The 20903-nt window shown below is 41.8% G+C and overlaps 1 protein-coding gene across 2 annotated transcripts; it reads left to right on the top strand.

Annotated features, from left to right (window-relative positions):
- The first annotated feature begins 831 nt into the window (after window positions 1-831).
- LOC6581608 lies at window positions 832-18724 on the top strand. 2 transcript variants are annotated; one of them, XM_032731471.2, is made up of 2 exons: window positions 832-1367; window positions 12656-18724. In XM_032731471.2, the coding sequence occupies exon 2, from the start codon at window positions 12670-12672 to the stop codon at window positions 16786-16788; it is 4119 nt and encodes a 1372-aa protein (XP_032587362.1). In that variant the 5' UTR covers window positions 832-1367; window positions 12656-12669; the 3' UTR covers window positions 16789-18724. The 2 variants fall into 2 exon arrangements, with proteins under 2 accessions (XP_032587362.1, XP_032587363.1); XM_032731472.2 differs by having other exon boundaries at window positions 834-947.
- Window positions 18725-20903: the final 2179 nt, after the last annotated feature.

Below are 20903 nucleotides of genomic sequence, written 5' to 3'. Positions count from 1 at the left end.
ACATATATATATATATGTATATATTTGTATTTTTTTTGCATTTGAATTTAACCCAGTTTAGCTATTGTCAGAGGACTTGACGCGACTCGAGTAGAGTTGAGCCACCCCCGCAGGGTAGAACTGAGGGGTAGGCACAATATCTCAATCATGCTGTGAGCTAAGCGAGTGAGTGTGTGTTTGTGTTTGTGTGTGGCATTTACTTTGAGCGTGTTGCACCATAAACGATGATTGTTTTATCAGAGACTGCGATATGTTGATAAAGTATATTAAAAAACTGTGGAGTGGACCAGCGAGCAAACTCTCAGAGAGCATGCAACGAGTGCGCATGTTCCGTGTGCTGAGGGTGACGCTGCTGTGTGTGTGCGTGAGTGTAACGGTGATTGTGTGTGTGTAGCGAATCCATCAAGTGGGCGCGCTATACAAATATATATAGAGATATATAGGCTCACGAGCAGTTAATAAGCCATACATATAGGGACAAAGCTCATACATATATATTTCAATTTATGATGCAGCCTAAAACTATGCTACAGTTTTTTTAATTTTCGGTTTTACCTCGCAAGCAGAGCGCCACGCCTACTGCAGTCGATCGCCCCCGCAACGAAGGTAAACAAAATAGCAACAGAGCGCCACCAACTGCTCGAATGGGCGTTGGGGGAGCTGTTGTTGGTGGTGGCGGTAATGATGGTGCTGCTGCTGTGGCTGGTGGTGGTTTTTCCAAGACTCTCTCTCGTGCACTGGCTCGGGCTCGCTCTCTCTCTCGGGCCTGTCTCTGTGTGGGAGTTGTGTGCATCCTTTAGGGCAAACGCGGCGACAGGCTGTGTCCAAATCGAAATTCAGTCTACAGAAAACGCGTACGTGGTGCAGAAGTAGCCGCGCGTGGCCACCACAACGGCGTGCTAGACTTGTCGGTATGATAAATAAGTGAAACGCCCTGTACAAGTTCTGTAAGTTTCAACAATAACAACAACAACAACAACAAGAAAGCAGCAACAGCTCTATGAAATATATGCAATCTAAAGCCAATCTCAGTGAACAAAAAGTGTTTTTGAAATAACGAATCAAGAAGAAGAATACAAAAACGTGTCCCAGGATTTCTATAAGCCAAATAACACTGATCAAGTGCTGGGCCAAGCAAGTGTTTCTATACATATTATATCTCAAAGCAAAAGTGTAAACAAAATAAATTAAGAAATCCTAAAAAGAAAACTAATGTTGCAATTTTTCTTAGCTAACGTTTTTTTGTTCAACATAATGAAGTTTCATAAACTGATTCTGATCAGAAACACAAAACTCGTAACGTTGCGCGTTTGTTTTCATATAAGTTTACACGTAGGATTAAGGTGCGCTCTCTGACTAGAGACATTGTGAGTTCCACAGCTAAAGTCTACAACAACAATAACAATAACAATACAACCAAAACAAAATCCTATATAATATTGTAATCCGAACAACCGCAGTTTAAGCCCTAGTCAAATTATGCGCTATAAACAAATTTGCTTGCTAAAAAAACTAAAAGAAAAACCAAATTTTAATTGGCTACAAAATTTAATAAACAAAATTACAATTGGCTTTACGAATTGGCAAGAATATATGAACTGTATTGCTTAATGCTTATATACATATATGTTTATATATCCTACGATCCCTTAGTTAATCATCTGAGTGACGTTAATTTCTAGCTGAAATATAAACAATATACAAGTCACAAATTGGCCTTAAGCACTTGCAGGAAGTTAACGCACAAGAACTATCTAAATGAAGTAGATATACACATATACAATATAACCTATATATACAAATATATATACCTATCTATCCATACAATCCTAAAACATTTATTGCATGCCTTGAGGTTGACAGCTGAAAGCCAAGAAATTCCTTGAGCTTACCTATTAAATTATTGAAATTGGATTATTATTGATTTGGGGAAATAATTAAAGGATGTTATAAAAATTCTAAATAGCAGGTATTTTGATCATGGGGAATATATATAAATATATTTAAAATTATTCATGAGAAGTGTCTACTTGGTCTATGATAATCTCAATGTCTATATATAGATGGTATCATTTTTGTTATGCTCGACTTTTTAGCGTCTTCTTTTTTGGTATATAATATATAGACCTACTTAACAACGTTCCCATCCTTTATTAGACAGTAAATTTAAAAGGTTTTTCGATCATAAATTCTGCAATGATAATTATTTCTTTTTTTTTTTTTTTTTTGGTAGCAATCCACTTTTAGGCGCTCTAATGCACATCGCGCTTTGACGTGGACATGACGCACACAAATAAACACACACACAGAAAGTCAAACAATACACATACAACTGGGAACTTATGAAATTTAATTGGACTCATAAATTTTTGTTTGCTTGCGCTTTTTGATACCCTGTAAACATAAAAAAACAAGCAAAGCGGTGTTAAAAATTGGTTTAGATGGTATCTTAGTACTGTAAAAAGTGGGCTATAATGTTGTATAAAATTATCCTGTTTAAGTAATTATCCTGTTGAGTAGTCAAAGGCAGGAAACAGAGCATTACTGAGTCAAAAGTTCTTATATATACTTTACCACAACAAAACCGACACACTCTTGTTGGCAACAGGGTATGTCCTGGTCTATCACGCCTGCCAACTGACTCTGTTTTATTAAACAAACGCACATTTACACAACACATACGTCTGATATATATGTCATAAAGTTTTATTAATAATGAAAATTGTACTAAAAATGGTGGGGCAATTTATTAAAAAGTCTCATTAGTTGACAGTCACACACACATACACGCATACACACACATTCTCACACACGCGTTTTATCGCGCATTACGCATACGCCGCGAGAGCCCTACGGGTGCTAATAACGTAAAAATAATAATAATATTACGAACGACGCACACTAAAAACAAAAAAACAAAAACAAAAAAAAGAGCCAGCGAAAAATGGCGATAAAGTAAAATTTCGATATGGACATTATTAAAGAGCTACCCTGCCAATCCCCAAGCACAACCCCACAAGTGGAGCCAAGTGGAGGGTGGCTGCCATAATAACTTCGCTGTGAGATTAAGTATTTTTAATGCGAATGCCAATAAAAATATAAAAATTTCAACGATAAGCAAGATAAGATCGAAATCAATTTCGTTATAATGCACCCACACACACACGCGCACACATATATATTTATATATTTATGTTCGTGTGTGTGTGTTTGTCCGAGCCTGATAAACATTCAGCCAATCATTTATAGCCTGCGCCGCTCTGCCATTCATTTTACTTTATTTTATTTTGTATTTTTTTTTTTCTTGTTGGTTTTTTGTTGCGCTCTCCTCTCGAAGTCAAAATCAATAAATTTTCCACAATTTTTCCGCCACATTCTCATTTGGTTGTGTTGCTGCCTTTGGGTAACTGCTCTGCGCCGTCGCTTGGCTCATTATTAATATTTTTACATTTTGTATGCCTTTTGATATTTGTTGTTGTTCGTATATACATATATAGAGCATAGAGCAAGGCGCCAGTCGCGCACCCGACCCAACCAGCCGTTTCGACCACTGGGCGGGCTGCTTAAGTGTTTTTCTATTATGGCCTGCCCATTTCTCTCCATTTTCCCCAGTGCCTTTTAGCCCACCAATATTATATTTGCTTTTAAATATTTTGATATACAGCACAGTTGAGGCTTATAACTCGGCCCATGCACACATACATACAGAGACGATTACCAGTTGCCCAGTGGGACCGAAGGACTAGTGTTTACCTATACATTTTTTGAAAGGATGTGCTTTAGATACATACATAGGTGGGGAACCTATACAGAATCAGTTAGCTATAGAAGCAGCTATGTATGAAACTAATACTCTTTTAACTTATTTACTACTGTCATTCCTAACAGAAATGCTGTTTCATGTAGGTCCTTTAGCATGTCTTTTTGTAAGCATTTTACACTCAAAATATTAGCTAAATTAACTTCCTTAAAATACTCACTGATACTCTATGAACTACTGTAGAGTTAAGCGAAAGCCTGCATTGAGTACTGCCTTTTTCATGCATCTGTTTCCCACTGGGTATTCAAGTAAACAGACTCACACACACACATACACACATACAGATACTTCAACCAGCAGCAGTTGAGCTGGCAGGCATTTTCTCATAAAAATTTCGTACTCGAATAAGACGAAGTAGCTGCACACACATAGACACAAATACAAAGACACTCTTACACACACACACACACACAAACGAACAGAGATGGAAAAAGTAACCCGCAAGGCATGTGGGCAGACCAGAGAATGAGAGAAGGAGAGAGAGAGGGAGAGTGAGTGAGGACGCCACAAACTTTGAGCCAGCAGCACAGCCAGAAAAGCAAGAAGAAAAAAAAAAGAGAAAAGTAATGTAAAGGATGTGCCATGACGACGTGGACGGAGACGAGCGTAACTGGAAAATAATATTTTTGCCTCCTTTGGCCCAACTACTTTTGTGCCGCAGCCATGTAATTCCCTTTTTGTTCACCTACTGCTGCTGCTTCTCCTGCTGCTGCTGCCTCAGCTGTAGTGGCTGCTGCTGCTGTTGTTGCTGTTGTTGTTGTTGTTGTTGCTGTTGCTGCTTTCTTTGCGTTTCTTTTGAGTGTCAGAAATGGAAAAGAAAATAATTTGATGGTTTCATAAAGTCGCTGCAAGAGGAGGTTGGGGGGTGTCTCTATATGTATCTGTGTGTGATAAAATTGCAAACTTCCCCTCTACATATGCTTGTAACTGCGCGCGTGTGTGAGTGTGTGTGTGTGAAAATGAGTGGGGAAAGCGTAGCAGCAAAAATTTATGGAATTTTTGTTGCTGCTAGCGCTTACTTTTTCGCATAGTTTGTGCAAAATTTGTGCGATAGATTTCACTTGTGCGCTCGAAATTATTTGCTGCATACTTTTAGGGGTTGGCTGTTTGTGTGGCAGATAACGATGCCGATGACGATCGCTGCTCGCCCAACCCCACCACCACCACAGCTACCATCACCATCTCCCCCCCCACACACACACACATAAGGCCAAAACTTGGCTGAGATACACTTGCATTATTATAAAAATGATTATTATTTGCGCCGCCCTTGCCCAAAATAACCAGCAAACACACACACACACACGCACACAAGCAAATGGCTTGTGTATATCTGGCAGACCCACAAGCACACACATACATATTTATATACTCTACATGCTTGTCCTTGTCTCTAAGCGTGTGTGTGTGTGTTTCATTATTAATTTTTCTTGTATTTTTTCCACATTTTTCGTATTTTTATTTTATCATGCCACACAGCAACACATACGTACATACGCTTGGGGGATGGAACAAACACACACACACAAGCTCATACACACACATACAGTCACTCATTTTAGTTTATTGTACAAATAATATTTGATAGAAAAAATTTAGTGTCTGAACGGGATGGAAATAGCCGCATTCGCATTCGCATTCACATTCGCTCTCTCTCTTTCTGACTGGCCAAATTAATTTTTCACTCTTGTTCGCCATTTCTCCAATCAACAGCGAGATGCGAATATAGCAGAAATGCGAACGAAAAATATGTATAAAAATTTAACATAATGAGCCAAAGTCGAACACTAAATGATGTCCAGTATAACTAGCTGTGTGAGTGTGTGTGTGGGTGTGTATGTGTGTTGTTATTGCCAACACACCTTCATTAGTTTCTAATGAGATTTCTCGACTAATGAGCACGCTAAGCAGAAATTGTTGGAAATTTAGCTGCCAAGTCAACTGTAAAGAAATATTGTACATTTATTTGTTAGGGTGTTCTATGAGGGGGCTTCTACTTCTGTGTGTTTGTGTGGGTGTCTGTGTGTGTATCCGTTAGTTAGAGCGCCCTTAATCTAAAAATAATAGCTGGCATTTAAGGCAGCATGAATTGCATCACATTTGCTTAATTAGAGAGATTTCTTAAATTTAAAATTAAGGAAAATTCTTAGTTTGTTAACAACCAACTAACTTTGTTAAAGCTGTAGTATTTGATTCGTAGTTTGTGTCTTTGAAGAGATGTGCTTCTTAATCATATTCTATTATTACGAAGTTCGTTTTTCTTCAGCTTCTTCTATGGCTTATTAATGTTATAAGCGATAGAAGAAGCTGAAGCAACATCAATTGTATATATATCTATGACAAATACTATACAAAAATAATCAGAAAATATATTGAAAACATCCATATATCTAAAATTGATGCTTATTATTGAATATAAAGAATATATCAACAAATCTTCCAATTCCGAGACCTTCAATTCGGTCTATCCTTGATAAAACAGTAATCAATTTTTGCTAAAGCCATTAAGGTCTTTAGCGCTCTTGCTTTATTTCAAATCAGCATCATATAATCAGAAATATTGCATGTATAATTAAATATTTCTAGTAATTAAAATATATATATATATATTTTAAAATTTTACTTTTTCAATTTATATACTAAAGTTTTAAAATTTTAAAATTATTATAAACATTAAATGCTTCTAAATTTACAAAAAAGTTCTACAAGTAAATTAGCCTTTAGCACTCTATACTTCCCATGGCTAAGTGCCCTGCCAAGCCTTCCGCATCAGCCCACTCAACAAGCACTGAAACAACATCAATAATAATAATAATAATAACAGCAGCAGCAGCAAAAACAACTGTGTGCTCAGCTCTAAAATCAATTTGTCGCACAACCAAAAACCATCGGCCCACCTCCTGCTGCGGCTGCCCCCGCGCCGCACTTTGGCGTGAACCCATTTGGTGGTTGATTTTAGAAGCATAATTTCAATTTGATTTTCAACAAAATATTAATTGCATATGCAGCAGTAGGCGGGGGTGTCACATAAAGTGCGGCATATGCGCGTACGGGGGCAAAGGCTGGTCATGCTCATATATCAATCATATGGTCTGTCAGGAGTTGCACGCACGCTCACACACACACAGGACCTATTCGAATAATTTCAATTGTTGTAATTGTCCATGCAAATGTGAGCAAAAGAGAGAGAGAGAGAGAGGGCGTGAGAGTGGAATAGGGAGCAGAAACGCGGTTTAAAATTCTTTTAATGATTGTTTAGCTGACGAACTGTCAGGGCGGGTGACAGTTGACACCCGCGGCAGAGGAACAACTATAATTACGTCCATTCGAACTGTAGTCCGTCGCCTTTTGTTTACGTTTCGAGTGCACACACGTGTTGTGTCCAGCAACAGCAACAGACATGCGCCTACCAGCGCTTGACCCACTAGCCACATAAGTCTCCAGCCCCCGCCCACTCTCAAATGCCTACTGTGTGTGTGTGTGTGCGTGTGTGTGTGTAGAAAGCGAAAGTGCCGGCATCGGCTATAACGAAACCGATGGCAACCGCAACACGGGACAGCGGGCTAGAGGGACGGACACACACACACATACATATACACACACACGGACATGTGCCGACATGTGAAAAGTGAAAGTCAATAGCAAACCTTGACCACGAGACGTGGCCAGACAACTGGGAGGCAAGCTGAAGGCTCCATGCGCTCCATGCGCTCCACGCGCTCTGACCAATGGCTTTTCAATGCTGTTGCTGCTGCTGCTGCTCCCGCTGTATTTTGTTCGCCTGGTTCGTTCAACCGGCGTATTTCGACTTTTCACGCACACACACACACACACATGCAGAGAAGGAGTCGTAGCCGGTGCTGAGAGCGCGTACGAGAGAGCTGAGTGTATGGAGCAGGAGGAGGAGGAGGAGTAGGTAGAGCCACACTCTTTGCTGCGCATGTCCAGAAATCAGAAAGCATTGCGAGCATTGGACAGGACAACAGATAGAGAGACAAACATGAGGACATACAGACCGACAGCCAGACAGACAGACGGACTGAGAGATGAACCTAGCTAGCAGAGAAGTCACTTTCACTTTCACTTTCTGTGCTGTCTAGTTAGCCTGACATGAATGAGAGTGGGGGGCGGCTGGGCATACAGAGTGGGGGCCTGTGACAAAGGGGTGGCAAGCACATATATCAGCGGGCACGCTTTTGCCCACATGCGAGCATCTTGTAAAGTCAAAATCAATCTATCAATGCGTAAGGGGAAGAAATTGGAACACAAACATTGCCTGTTATAAATATATGTCAGGGGAGTTACGTATTACTTAGGTGTACGATCTGATTTAGGTAATGCAGCTGAGTTGATTACTTAAGCGAGAGTAGGGAATATCATTAAAATATTCTAACTATTACTTAAAATATTCTAACTATTACTTAAATATTTATTTAAGTAGTTATTTGGTTAAGAATAGATTATGACTTTGTAATAAATGTAATAAATGGGTGAGTGGATGACACATCCAAAATGGTTTTTAAGAAATAAAGTATGAAAATACTAAAAGATATATAGTGAATTTGTTGTTAGTTCAGTCAGCAGCTCATATCAAACGCTGATAAAAAAATCCCTTATTCATTTTTTTTTTATCAGTGTTTGATATAAGCTGAGTAAACTCTACAATACGTAAGATTATATTTATAGGAACTTTCAGTATATTAAAAATTTATATTTGCTGGAATATTACATTCAGTTCATTCAATTAAGAATACATTATAATACAACAGTTTTGATGCTTAGATTTACATCAGAAACAGTTGTGCAAAGTAATATGAATAACTAATTGTTAAGGTCAAACAACAGTTGTTTCTACCAACTCTAACTATATTTCAATTTTCCTCAGTCACACAGACTTAGATTATTAAATATTACAGCATTTCATATATCCACTTAAGAGCCCCTTGAAAACTCTCATAAAAATTTGCTGTTGACCTCACACCAATATTTTGATAACTTCTAATTGAGCCTAATTGACTTCTTTACCAACCATGTAAGCCCCGAAACATCACTTGAGTTCAGGTATAACACAAAAAATGTTCTTAGCAACCACCAAAGGAATAAAAATCATATATACTTAAATACTTCTCAATTATCTGCTGCAACAGACATTTGATAAAGATACTTAACTGCCCGACCCGCTCGCCCTGTAAGCAGAACTCTTCAAAGAAAATGGCAATTACATCGCTTCATATGGAAGATTGAGTTGTGTCAAGATTAAAGCCTAAAAGTAGGAAGAGGGAAGGGTCTTATACAGCAATTGCTACAATCAGATGCGGTACACACACACACACAAGCCCATTCATAAGACTGAAAGAGAGAGAGAGGGAGAGAGAGACTTGTCAAATGCATTCGCTCGCCAAAGATATGAATACAATGGAAGACATTGGAGTGTGCATGGAGTGAAGCATATCGGAAATCGCGTAGCAACTTTTTAGGGCGCGACCGACAGAAAAGTCGTGACAAAGTCACAGAATGCTGAATACATTAAAATAACAACAACTGCGACTCGATGGCAACAACAACAGCAACAGCAACAAGAGACGGCAACAGTAGCTGGAAAGAAAACAAATTGAAAAACTATCGAACAATGATAAATTGGCACGAGCAAGAGGCAAAAAAAAGTCAACTAGAAATGTGAGAGTGTGTTAGTGTGTATGAATGTATGAGTGTATATGTGCATGTGTGTGTGGTGGTTAGTGAAAAGTTGTAAAAAGGGGCGGAGCTATAATGGTTTTCCGAGCAGCGACGCGGCGCTCAGTTGTCGCTTGCATGTGTCTGTCGGTCTGTGTATGTGTGTGTGTGTGTGTGTGTGAGTATGTGTATTTTTTTTAAGGGAAATTATTTGATTTTTGATATTTTGGGGTGTTTTATTGAGGTTTTTTGGGTAAAAATGCTGTGGGTAGCTATCTATGTATGAATGTGTGTGTGTGTGTGTGTGTGTGTGTTGGGAAAACTATTAAATGTGCTGCGGGGTGTGCATTGATACATTTGTGCATATATGTGCATGTGTGTGCATATGTGTGTGATTTTAGTATCAATGTTATTGCTGTTTTGATTTTGCGCTTGTAACTGCGATTTGACAGTTTTTTTTTTTTTGGGGTTTTTTTTCATCAATTTTGTTGTGTTTTGGTGTTTCTGCTGCGTCATGCGACAGTTGAAATTGAGCGAGCCACTTGGCAGGACACGAGCAGCAGCAGCGAAGTGCGCATGCGCCAGCGACTCGGCAAACAGCGCGAACTTAACGAGAATTTGTGCAATAGCAAAGTGAACGAAACGTGGTAGAACTTGACGACAATTGAACATTGAGATAATAACCTATAAGCTTTTGCTCAATGCAAGCAAAGTTAACCTTTTGTTGCAGAAATATAACAGTTTAATGAGTATGTGTTGTGGAGTTTTTCATTTTTATTTTTTTTTAACTCTTTTGCGACAATCAGTAAATTGCTTTGCAAAACGGGGATTAAATTAAGTGAACATTGGAGCTGGCTTAATATTAGCGGAATTACGATACGTATGTGTGTGGGTTGGAGTACCTAAGCCTAGAGGCTACTGATCCACGATGTGCGGGAGATCTAGTGGATGGTGATTTCTTTGCCTTCTGGTTGTGGCGCTGTTGTCAAGGAGGTTGATCGCTGTAGGGTTGGAGTGTCTGTTCAGGCAATGTTAAGAAGTCAGACTAAACTGTTATATAGTGTGGGAAAGAGATATATATTCTTGAGCTTGACGTTCAACGTTTCAATGACTATTTACTAAAGCAAACTTAAGCTGTTATATAAAATGATATATGTGTTATGGGTGAAGAATAGGAGCATGAACATTGTATGTGTAATTATATTTGCATTGTAAAAAAAACTCCTATTTTAGACGAATCAAATTGTGTTGCTGTATAACAGTTTGTTATATTTGCCAATTGATGTAAATTTATCAGATTTATCACATATATTGGGCAATCAGTTCATAGTTTGCCCCAATATATAAGCCATCTTTAGCTTCTATATAAATCTGAAGCACACTCACAATCATATATATGTACATATAAGTACGTATATATTTTATATATAATGCTTTATTCATGTATAACACATTGTTATATATGCCAATTAGACGCATTTTCTTGCCTCTCAGTATGTTATACAGAACTGTTTACACTCTGCTCCTGCCCATTTTCATTTAAGTAGACGCAGAAAAAAGAAATCAAATAAAATAACATCAAACTACCTTAGGCTTTATAAAAATCCCAAACACAGTCAGCCGCCCACACACACACACACACGCGTACACATAGACACCGACACACACACATGTGTATATAGGGAGGCATTTTTGCTTAACTCCTGCAAAGTACCAAAAGTGGGCGTAGATTGGGTGGGCAGGGGTTTTGGGCCTTCAGTGCTGAAATTGTATAAAAGCAAAGTCAACAACAGCAACAAAATCTACGAGAGAACCAATTTCCAACCATGGAAACTTAATTTATGTCTGCAGCATAGTTGAGAATATTTTTCTTCTGCCTTCACGTCGAGAAAATAGGGAAAAAAATTATTTTTCTTCTACTTTCTTTTTTTTTTTCTTTTTTGGGTTCATTTCGACATTTTTGCCTTTGCCTTTGCCTTGGCCCCTTGCCACAGACACAAACACTCACACATACAGACACACAGACGGTTGCATGGCAGCCTGTGCTGGCTGTTCGTCAGCCACTGCCCCCCTCCCAGCCCCGCGCAACCCGCCGCCCAGTTTTTGGGCCTTCTTCGTGTCGTTGTCGGCTTCCTTTTGCTTTCTTGAGAATCAAATTTATTTTACCAAGTCATGTTGAAGAAAATTTTTATAAGTTTTATGCGCAGTTCAAGTTGGGGCCGTCCAGAGGGGGGGGCAGAGACTGCTTGGCAAATATTACACAGGGCATGCATGAGTGTGTATATATATATGTGTGTGGGTGGGTGGAGAAAAACTTAGCGTGTGTGTGTGTGTGTGTGTGTGTGTTGGCCACACAAAATAAGCAAAATTTGTATTCCTTAAATCGGATGACTTTGTATAAATTTTCGTGTGCGGCAATGGGGTTGCAAGTGTGGGTGTATGTGCGTGTGTGTGTGTGTGCGGGTGTGGGTGGCAGCTGGGCGCACAAAAACTTTTCTATATATACAACACACACAAATATATATGTATGGGCTGTGTGCGCATGTATTTGTGTACATAATGGAAAAATTTTTCATAGAATTTGCACAAAAATGAAAAAGTGCTGGAAGGAAGAAGAAAAAAATTACAGAGCGCAAAGGAAAAGCAGAAGAAAAATGAAATTAAGCGCATAAGGAAATGAGACACAAAATGTTGTATGCCAGCTGTGCGAGTGTGTGTGCGTGTGAGTGTGAGTGTGTGTAGGTACAACATTTTTGGCAACATACTTTTGCGGCAAATAGAAATAAAATTGAATGGAAGTTACAGCATAGAGAGGGAGAGCAACAGAGAGGGAGAGAGAGATATATATATAGAGTGAGGGAGAGGATAGGGCAGCGGGTGGAGCTTAACACGATTTAAGCCTCCAGCTATTCTTGCCGTAGGCTCCCACCACATACATCTCCATCCCCACTCCCAACCCTGCCCCCCTCTCTTGACCAACCACACTAACCAGTTATAGTTAAACCCCAATAAAACCCATCGTAGTCCACGTACTATATTCAGCTGGCATGCTTAAGCTTCCTCGCAACTTTAGACACCCAATTAGTTTTTTGGGGCTTCTTTAATTAAAGTACATTGGCCTGATGCTTTGTCGTTCTTCCTCTTGTTCCGTTCCATTCACAGTAATATCATCCAAAATGGCCGCATCCATATATGCCACCCCACCGCCGGATCTGAGCAGCGAGGATACAGCGCTCTCCGATGTCTCCAACTCATCCACACTTAACACAAATCGCGGCGGCGGCAGCAGCAACAACAGCAGCACCAACACCAACAACAACAACAGTCACACACATGAAGCCACAGCAGCAACAGTAGCAGCAGCAGCAGCAACCACTGCAGCAAACACAGCAATGTCACCCACTCTGGAAGCGGAGTCTAAGCCACTTGGAAGCAACACAAATGAGACAGACATGGCAGCAGTCGAGGATGAGGTCGAGGGCGAAGCCGAGGCCGATGGCGAAGGCGAGGGAGAGGGCGAGGGCGAGGCAGCTGGCGGTCTGGATCAGACGGCGATGGCTGCAATGGCTGCAGCAGCAGCTAACGCAGCAGCCATGCAGCTGCAGCTGCTCGAGGCGCTCAACGACGCGGCCAAGAAGCGACGCAAGCAACACAATCCCAGTCGTCTGGAGGCGCTCAATCTGAGCGGCGGCGAGCAGGAGGAGAGAGCCGCAACGGGCACTGCGACAGCGGGTCAGGTGGACCCAGCAACAATCGACTACGAGGAGAAGCTGTCGAAGATGTTGCTGCCCAAGTCCATAGAGAAGCTAAAGGAGACATTCGAGCTGCTGCAGCAGCAAAAGCTGCAGCCCGAAGACATATCAGAAGCGGAGGAGAAACAGCAACAGCAACGACAGCGGCAGCAGCAACAAGAAGAAGAGCAGCAGCAGCAGCTAATTAATCCCTATCAGACCTACTGCAAGCAGTGCGGCGAGAACTTCGAGACAGAGTTCAAGCTCAGTCTGCACATGTTGCAGGATCATCAACAGCCACAGCAGCAACATCAACAGCAACAACAGCAGCAGCGGCGACAGTTGTCGTCCGACGAGCCCATGGACTTGCTGGCCTCCATCAAAGTGAAGCTGGAGCGCGCTGAGAGTCCCTCGCAGCTGGAGCTGCAGCAGCAACAGCAGCAGATGGAGCTGGCCAACGGGCATGCCGGCAACAACAAGGAGCACGAACTTTGGCTACAAGCCATGGCTCAGCAGCAGCAGCAGCAGCAGCAACACCAACAGCAGCAGCAGCAGCATCAGCAACTGCCCGGCATGCCGCCCGCTTTTGCATTTCCGCCAGAGGCTGCACTTGGCTGGCCACTTCTGGGCATGCCCGGCTTTGCCGGCGTCGATGGACTCAATCGTCCGCCGTTGCGCATCTTCAATCCGGAGGCCTACTGTGAGCTCTGCAACAAGGAGTTCTGCAACAAATACTTTCTGAAGACGCACAAGGCCAACAAGCATGGCATCTTTGATCCCGCCGGTGACTTGACCACGCCCAACAACAATATCAGCACCATCAGCAACAACAACAACAACAACAGCAGCAGCAGCAACAACAACCACAGCAACAGCAACAGCATTGGCATCAGCAACATCAACAACAACAACAATAACAGCAGCAGCAGCAGTTTAGCTTCCATCTTTCCAACGCTGCAAATGCCACGTGAGCCGCCGCCACAGAAACCTGAGCCACAGTTGACACCACCTGCACCACCGGCAGTGCACTGCGACATCTGCTCCAAGCGCTTCACCAACGTCTTTGCCATGCGTCGCCATCGCGCCAAGCAGCATGAGCAGGCCACGCCCACTGCCTCGCCGACGCCCAACGAGCAGACGCCGTCCATTGCACAGGCGGCGGTCAAGCAAGAGCCCACGCCGGAAGCTTTAGCCGTGCCGGAGCAGAAGCCGTACCAGTTGCCCGAAGGATTTCGCGAGGACTTCACGCTCGAGCAGGAGGAGGTGGCCTTTGCGCCGCCGCCTCGCAAACTGCCCAGTCAGCTGCAGCAGCAGGCGCGCGACTCCAACTGGGCGCCAGAGAAGCTGCGACGTCTCGGCGTTCAGCTGCCGGAGGCATTCTGTGAGCTGTGCTGCAAGGAGTACGCCAATCGCTACTTCCTGCGCACGCACAAATGGAAGCGCCACGGCGTCTTTGTGCCGCCCGAGGAGCTGAGCAAGGAGGAGCAGCCGCTGATGCCCGCTGGCTGGCCATTCATGCCACTGAATCTGATGCTGGCCAAGGCAGCTGCCGAGCAGGAGCAGCAACAGCAGCAGCAGCAGCCCGAGCAGGACGACGAACAGCAACCGCCGCCGCAGCAGCAGCAGCAGCAGCTAGAGGAGCAGCCCAGCAAGCGCATCAAGCTGGAGCCCTATGACGAGACGACGCCGCCACAGGACAAGCTGGATAGCTCCGTGGTGGGTCTGCAGAATCTGCAGAAGCTGCAATCGATGCTGCAGCAGCTCAACGACTTCAATGGCAAGCGCCCGCTGCCCTGTCACCTGTGCGGCCGGGAGCTGGAGCATCAATATGCCCTGCGTGCCCACTTGATGACGGAGCATGCCGGACAGCTGCTGCCCGAGGGACATCCCATGCTCTACCAGCAACAGCAGCAGCAGCAACAACAACAGCAGCAGCAGCAACAGTTGCCGCTGAAGCTATCGCCAGTGGGCGGCGCTGGGGGCTCTCCCAACGCAGTCACGCCCACCCCGAACGAGCTGCGCTGCCAGACGTGCGAGCGCGACTTTGCCAACTCACAGGAATTCAAGCAACATATCGCCGAGGTGCATCTGGGTCGTCTGCCCGGCAGCAGTCCGCTTCGCGAGGGCTTCTATACGCCGGAACGTGCAACGGTCGCCGCTGCGGGTGGCGCCGCTGGAGGCGTGGCACCCGGCACACCGCGTGCCGCCTACACCATCACGCCCACGTCCAGCTACTGCGAGATCTGCAACAAGGAGCTGTGCAACAAGTACTTCATGAAGACCCACATGCAACGCATGCACGGCATCGAGATCGAGAACGGGGCACAGATCGGCGGCGTCGTCTGCAACATATGCAACAAGGAGCTGTGCAGCAAATACTTTCTGCGCGTGCACAAGCACAATACGCACGGCATCATCGAGGATGGCGCTCCGCTGCCTCAGCCGCGTGGCAGTGCACAGAACGGCCTGAAAGTCGAGGCACAGCAGCAGCAGCAGCAGCAGCAGCAACAGCAGCAACAACAGCAACAGCAGCAGCAACAGCAGCAGCAGCAACAGTTGCTCGAGCCGGAGATTAGCCTAACGCCGCTGCGTGGCGAATCGAACGAGCTCTGCCCGCTCTGCGCCCGACAGTTCCGCAGCTCCAAGTGGCTGCGCACGCATCTGATGAACGAACACGGCGCCGCTGGCATCGAGAAGCTGCGCGAGCTGGAGCAGTCGGCCCTCGGCAGCAGCAACAACGGCAGCAGCAAGCCCGACAGTCCCACGCTCAAGATACCCAATGGGAGTGCTGCGGGCGCTGCCAACAATCTGGCCCAGGCGCTGCAGAACGCCCAGCAGCAGCTGTTCGGCCAGATGCAGTTGCCCAAAGGGATGCCGCTGCCGTTGCCCTTGCCGGGCATGTTCGAGCAGACGCCACGCTTCAAGGAATACCAATGCTCACTGTGCCCCTTCACCACGCCCTACTACGCATTCCTCTTCATACACGAGCGCTCCCATGCGCTTCTCAACAATGGAGGCAACGATGGCAGCGACGCTCCACTGGAGGCGGATCGAGAGAGAGCCTTTGGCGCCGTACAGAGCAAGGCCCGCAGCAAGCCGAGCAGAGAGCGTGCCCTCAAAGCTGAACGCTCCGAAATCGAACCCACAAATCTGACCACCAACAACAACAGCAACAACAGTAACAACAGCAACAACAGCAGCCACAACAAGGCAGGCACGCCCCCGCCCTCGCCAGGCGCCCCTGCCGCCTCGCCCAAGGCCCGTTCAGCCAGTGTGACTCCCAACCACAACTCCAAGCCGGGCACACCCAACGGTCTGCAGGCTCAGCGTTCGGCCGCCACCTCGCCGTTCGAGTTGTGCGCGGATCTGGCCAACGGCAGCGGCAAGCCGGCCAGCTATGCCCAGCCGGACAAGTCGGAGGAGGCATACCAGATGCAGGCCTTCCATCTGACGCCCGCTGATGCCGATGCCGAGGGCCTCTTTGCACCGGCGCTCGTTTATCTGCCGGTGCGCGTGCGCGCCTCGGAGTCGACCACACTGAGCTTCAGGCTGACACCGGCCTAAGCCCAGGCAGGGCTCAGAGGTCAACAGGTACCGAACACACAAATCACAACAACAACACTTAAGTGTTGCCAGCGTATGTAAGTTAAGATAAAAGAAACCCCAAAACCGTTTTTTTCAAAAGCAAACCAAACATGGTGCAATGACACGAGCTTAAACTGGGACTAAACTAAAAGAGAATCGTATAGGAAGAATTGATGAGCAAACAAAATATCTTCGATAGACCGAAAACAATAAGAGCATGAAATAATTAAATTATACAAGTTTTAAGCGGCAATAAGTTGGGTTTATCAAATCACATTTATTGCAGCTTTAAGCTTTAATGAACTCTGGCACTTAAATGCTAGACCATCCAATCAAAGCTACATACAAAGTGGGTGGGTCTTGATGAGAGCATCAAAAAATAAATGAATCTCTAAGTGAGACTAAGCCCATTTAATATAGCTTAAAGCTTATATGAACTTGAGAAACTTCAAACATCAATGAACTATTCGAGACGAAGATAAGCTCAATTTTTCCAATATCAATCTACAGTTAAAGCACCTATATAGCTCGTGTCATTGCATCATTACGATTGCTCTAGCCAGGCTACAGTGTTGGCTAGCAGTATTCGCCTCCCCAGCCCAGTTAAACCGACAAGAAGACAAGACAAAATAGTGGAACTACAAAAGACTGAGTGCGCATATTAGTTGAGCTCATTAAAGTAAAGTTTATATACAATAGCTATAGCTACAGCAGCTGCAGAGATCGAGTCTGCACCACTGTGGCACAAATGCATGTGTTTTGTGTATAACATAAAACCCGATACTAAAAACGATCTAAAAGCAAACAGAAAAAATCAAACTATAAACAAAATAATAAACAAATAACAACAAGTCCGTTTCAGCTGGCAACACTGTGTGCTAAAAACATATTTTTCTATATAAATCCATAAATGATAAACATAAAACATTGCATAACATACCAAAACAATACATATATCTATATCTCTAGTGATTAATATCAAAGTTCCTATGCGTAATAGTAATTTTTAAAAGCCATTAACGTATCGTAAACGGAAACGGAAAAGAAAGAAAGCTAACTTAGTCAAAGAAAAAAAAAAAAGAAAGAAAATACCATAAATCAAAAACTAAATTGAAAATTAAATACGTACATAATACATAAGTCGCAAAGCATGGAATAGAGAAAGAGAGAGAGCGAGACAGAGGAGAGCGATAGAGAAGGGAAAGGCGATATATAAATATACATACATATATAACCGAAACATATATCGTAGTCGCCAGCTTAACTTAGATAGTTGGACATAGGTGTGTCTATGGCTGGGTTCGGTGCGCTTAGCTTAAGGGATTTGGTATAATATATATATAGTAGTGCTAGTAAAACCTACAGAAAAGATAGGGGTAAACACATTGAAGCTTCAGCATATAAGAAAATTAAAAACGAAAACATTTATGCACAAATTTGCTCAAAAATCAAAAAGTAGTCGAAATCAAAATTAGGAGAACTAAGTAAATGATGGATTAAGAGATGGTGTGCTAATATATAAAAGACAGTTCCATAGTAACATATACTTAACTAACACTGAAAACTGCTCTTTTAAAAATTATCTAGAAAAACCTAAACACTATAGAAATTTCTTTAAATAAATATTATTTTTAACATATAGAACAACCTATGCCAAAAACTAACTGTATATATAGAACGAGCAACATCTATAGAGCAGAACCGATTCAGATTTGAGTAGATAAACCAGACAAATGGCGCCAGTAAAGACATTTTTTTGCTAATTTTTTATGCAGCAGGCAAGAAAACCAAAACAACAACAACACGAACAACTCAGGGCAAAAGTACAATGACCATTAGTACTTTAAATATACTAAACAAAATACTAAATGAAATATATATAAATGATAAAGCGAAAATAAATATATAAACAATTCCAAAGTTGAATATAAAAAAAAAAAAAAAAAAAAACAAGAAATGCTACCTCAGACGGACTTGAAAACAATAATTTAAATAAATGAATTTATATAATAAAATATATAAACATTTATGCTTATAAAAAAAAAAAATTAAAAAGAAACGAAAAACGAACAAAAAATACTGCAATTTATAGAGCAGCAAAGTAAATGAAATTTTTAGTGAATTTACCTCAAAAACAAAAACCAAACGAAACAACAATAACATGAAAAGGCACAAAACAATTTATATTTAGTATTTAGTTAAAAAGTATTTTTATTATTATTTAGTTTTAATTGTAAGTGAAACAAACCAAAAACAAAACGAAATACTAAAGCATTCCCAAAAAACGAAAACTGACCAAATTACGAAGCTAGTCGCAAAATACTAAAAAAGAAAAACTAAAGCAAAAGAAAAGACGCAAAAGCAAATCTAGTCAAAGTTTGGCAGCAGCCAGCCGAATGGCCTGGCCATTTAGGTATAGGTCTGCACCAGCTTATAGATGATATATACACCTACACATACACATGCAACCCATAAGCAACGTCAGCGAATTTGCATGAACTTTTCAGTATTTTTGGCGCAGATTTTTGTTTATTATTTTTGTAGTATTTAAGGCGTTTGTTCTTTACAAAAATCTGCGCAGCTGAATAGTGAATGCAAAATATAAAAAATAATAATACAAAAAATCAAAATAAATAACATACCAAAACCATAAACAATAAAATGCAGCGACGTTAGTTTTTTGCTATTTTTAATTTTATTTTTTAAAAACGTGTGTTTTTTAAAATGCTGCGTGCCTTTTAGCAAAAAACAAATGCGTCGCTGTACAACACTGAAAATGATGACAAACAAAACTAAAATAGCTAATCATAAAACATACATACATATATACAAAATATACCATGCAAAATACTAAACAATATTTAAATACATAGCTTCTAATTTTCATTTACAATTAAACATAATTATTTTCATAATTTTTATTCCAATTATTTTTATAATGTATATACATAAATATATATGAATAAACACGTGTATTTGTTACAAATTTAATTCAAATCATTTTTGTTAATTTTATTTAAAAATTTTGTTGTTGATTTCTATTTTTATACCCTGTTTTTAGTTTGTTCCTTGCCCGAGTTCTGCTGCGTGAATGGGCGGTTTTTAATTGACCACAAAATCTTATCGAGGCACACTTCAAAAACTGTCGTTGATTGCGCTCAATTAGAGTTCACACCCAATTGTGAACCTTTTTGTTGTTTTTTATTTTTCTTTAAAGAACTGAGAGTGATTATTTTTTATTTTTTGGATAGGGGTCTAGTTGATGCCGGCTGAACGCCTTTGATAGCAAATTATTGAATTGATATTTGATTGAATTTTCAAGCAAATGCAATTTGTCAACAAAGCGAGTCGTAGAAACATATTTATCCCAGTTATGTTTGTTTTCTTTCTATTTTTTAAATTCATACCACTCACAATTCGCCTGCAGCAGCAGCTGCCACAAAACGGAGGCACCCTCATAAAAATAAAAAATAAAATAAAATTTTGTGTGCGCCGCGCGCTTCCGGCTCAACCCCCACGCAAAGGCTGATTAGGCTATTTGCCTAAAAAATATATATGTATATGCTTTATGCATACCCTCCAAATGATTAGTAAAAAAAAAAAAAAAAAAAAAAAAAAAAATGCGATAAGCATTACAATGGAAAGTGTGTGTGTGTAAGGAAAATGGAAAACTCAGCGCACGGTCAACTGCAGCCGTTATGTATGGGTCAAGCGGCGCATTTTCCACATTTTCCGCATTTTCAAGGGAAAATTCAAATTGTGCAGCTGCTGGTTGTAAAAAAATTGTATGCAAGTAAAAATCAATATGGGCTACATGCTGCGATGCAATTGATTAAAAATATATGCATACACTCAGAGAAAAATATATATATCTCTCATAATACATTTCAGCAACTCTCATATTACATTTCTAGAATTTGAACAGTCTCTGAGTATGTTTCTTACACTAAGCATTTTCCGGCAGTCCAAGCAACCCCTCGCATAAACTACAAGTTGCATGGGACACTACTTCAGTATATCCCAAGCTTTCATCATATTCTTAGCAACTAATTTCTCCAAGTGCTTACGCTAGACGGTAATTCAAGCCTCAATTC

This window comes from Drosophila mojavensis, unplaced genomic scaffold, assembly GCF_018153725.1.
Source record: "Drosophila mojavensis isolate 15081-1352.22 unplaced genomic scaffold, ASM1815372v1 contig_74, whole genome shotgun sequence".
In the NCBI taxonomy this organism is placed as follows: Eukaryota; Metazoa; Arthropoda; class Insecta; order Diptera; family Drosophilidae; genus Drosophila; species Drosophila mojavensis.
Note: the sequence above shows the minus strand (reverse complement) of the source record. Positions and strands in the feature narration are given on the sequence as shown.

Excerpts from the sequence above, each read along its gene's own strand:
- LOC6581608 (XM_032731471.2), top strand. The coding sequence starts at position 12,670 with ATGGCCGCATCCATATATGCCACCCCACCGCCGGATCTGAGCAGCGAG.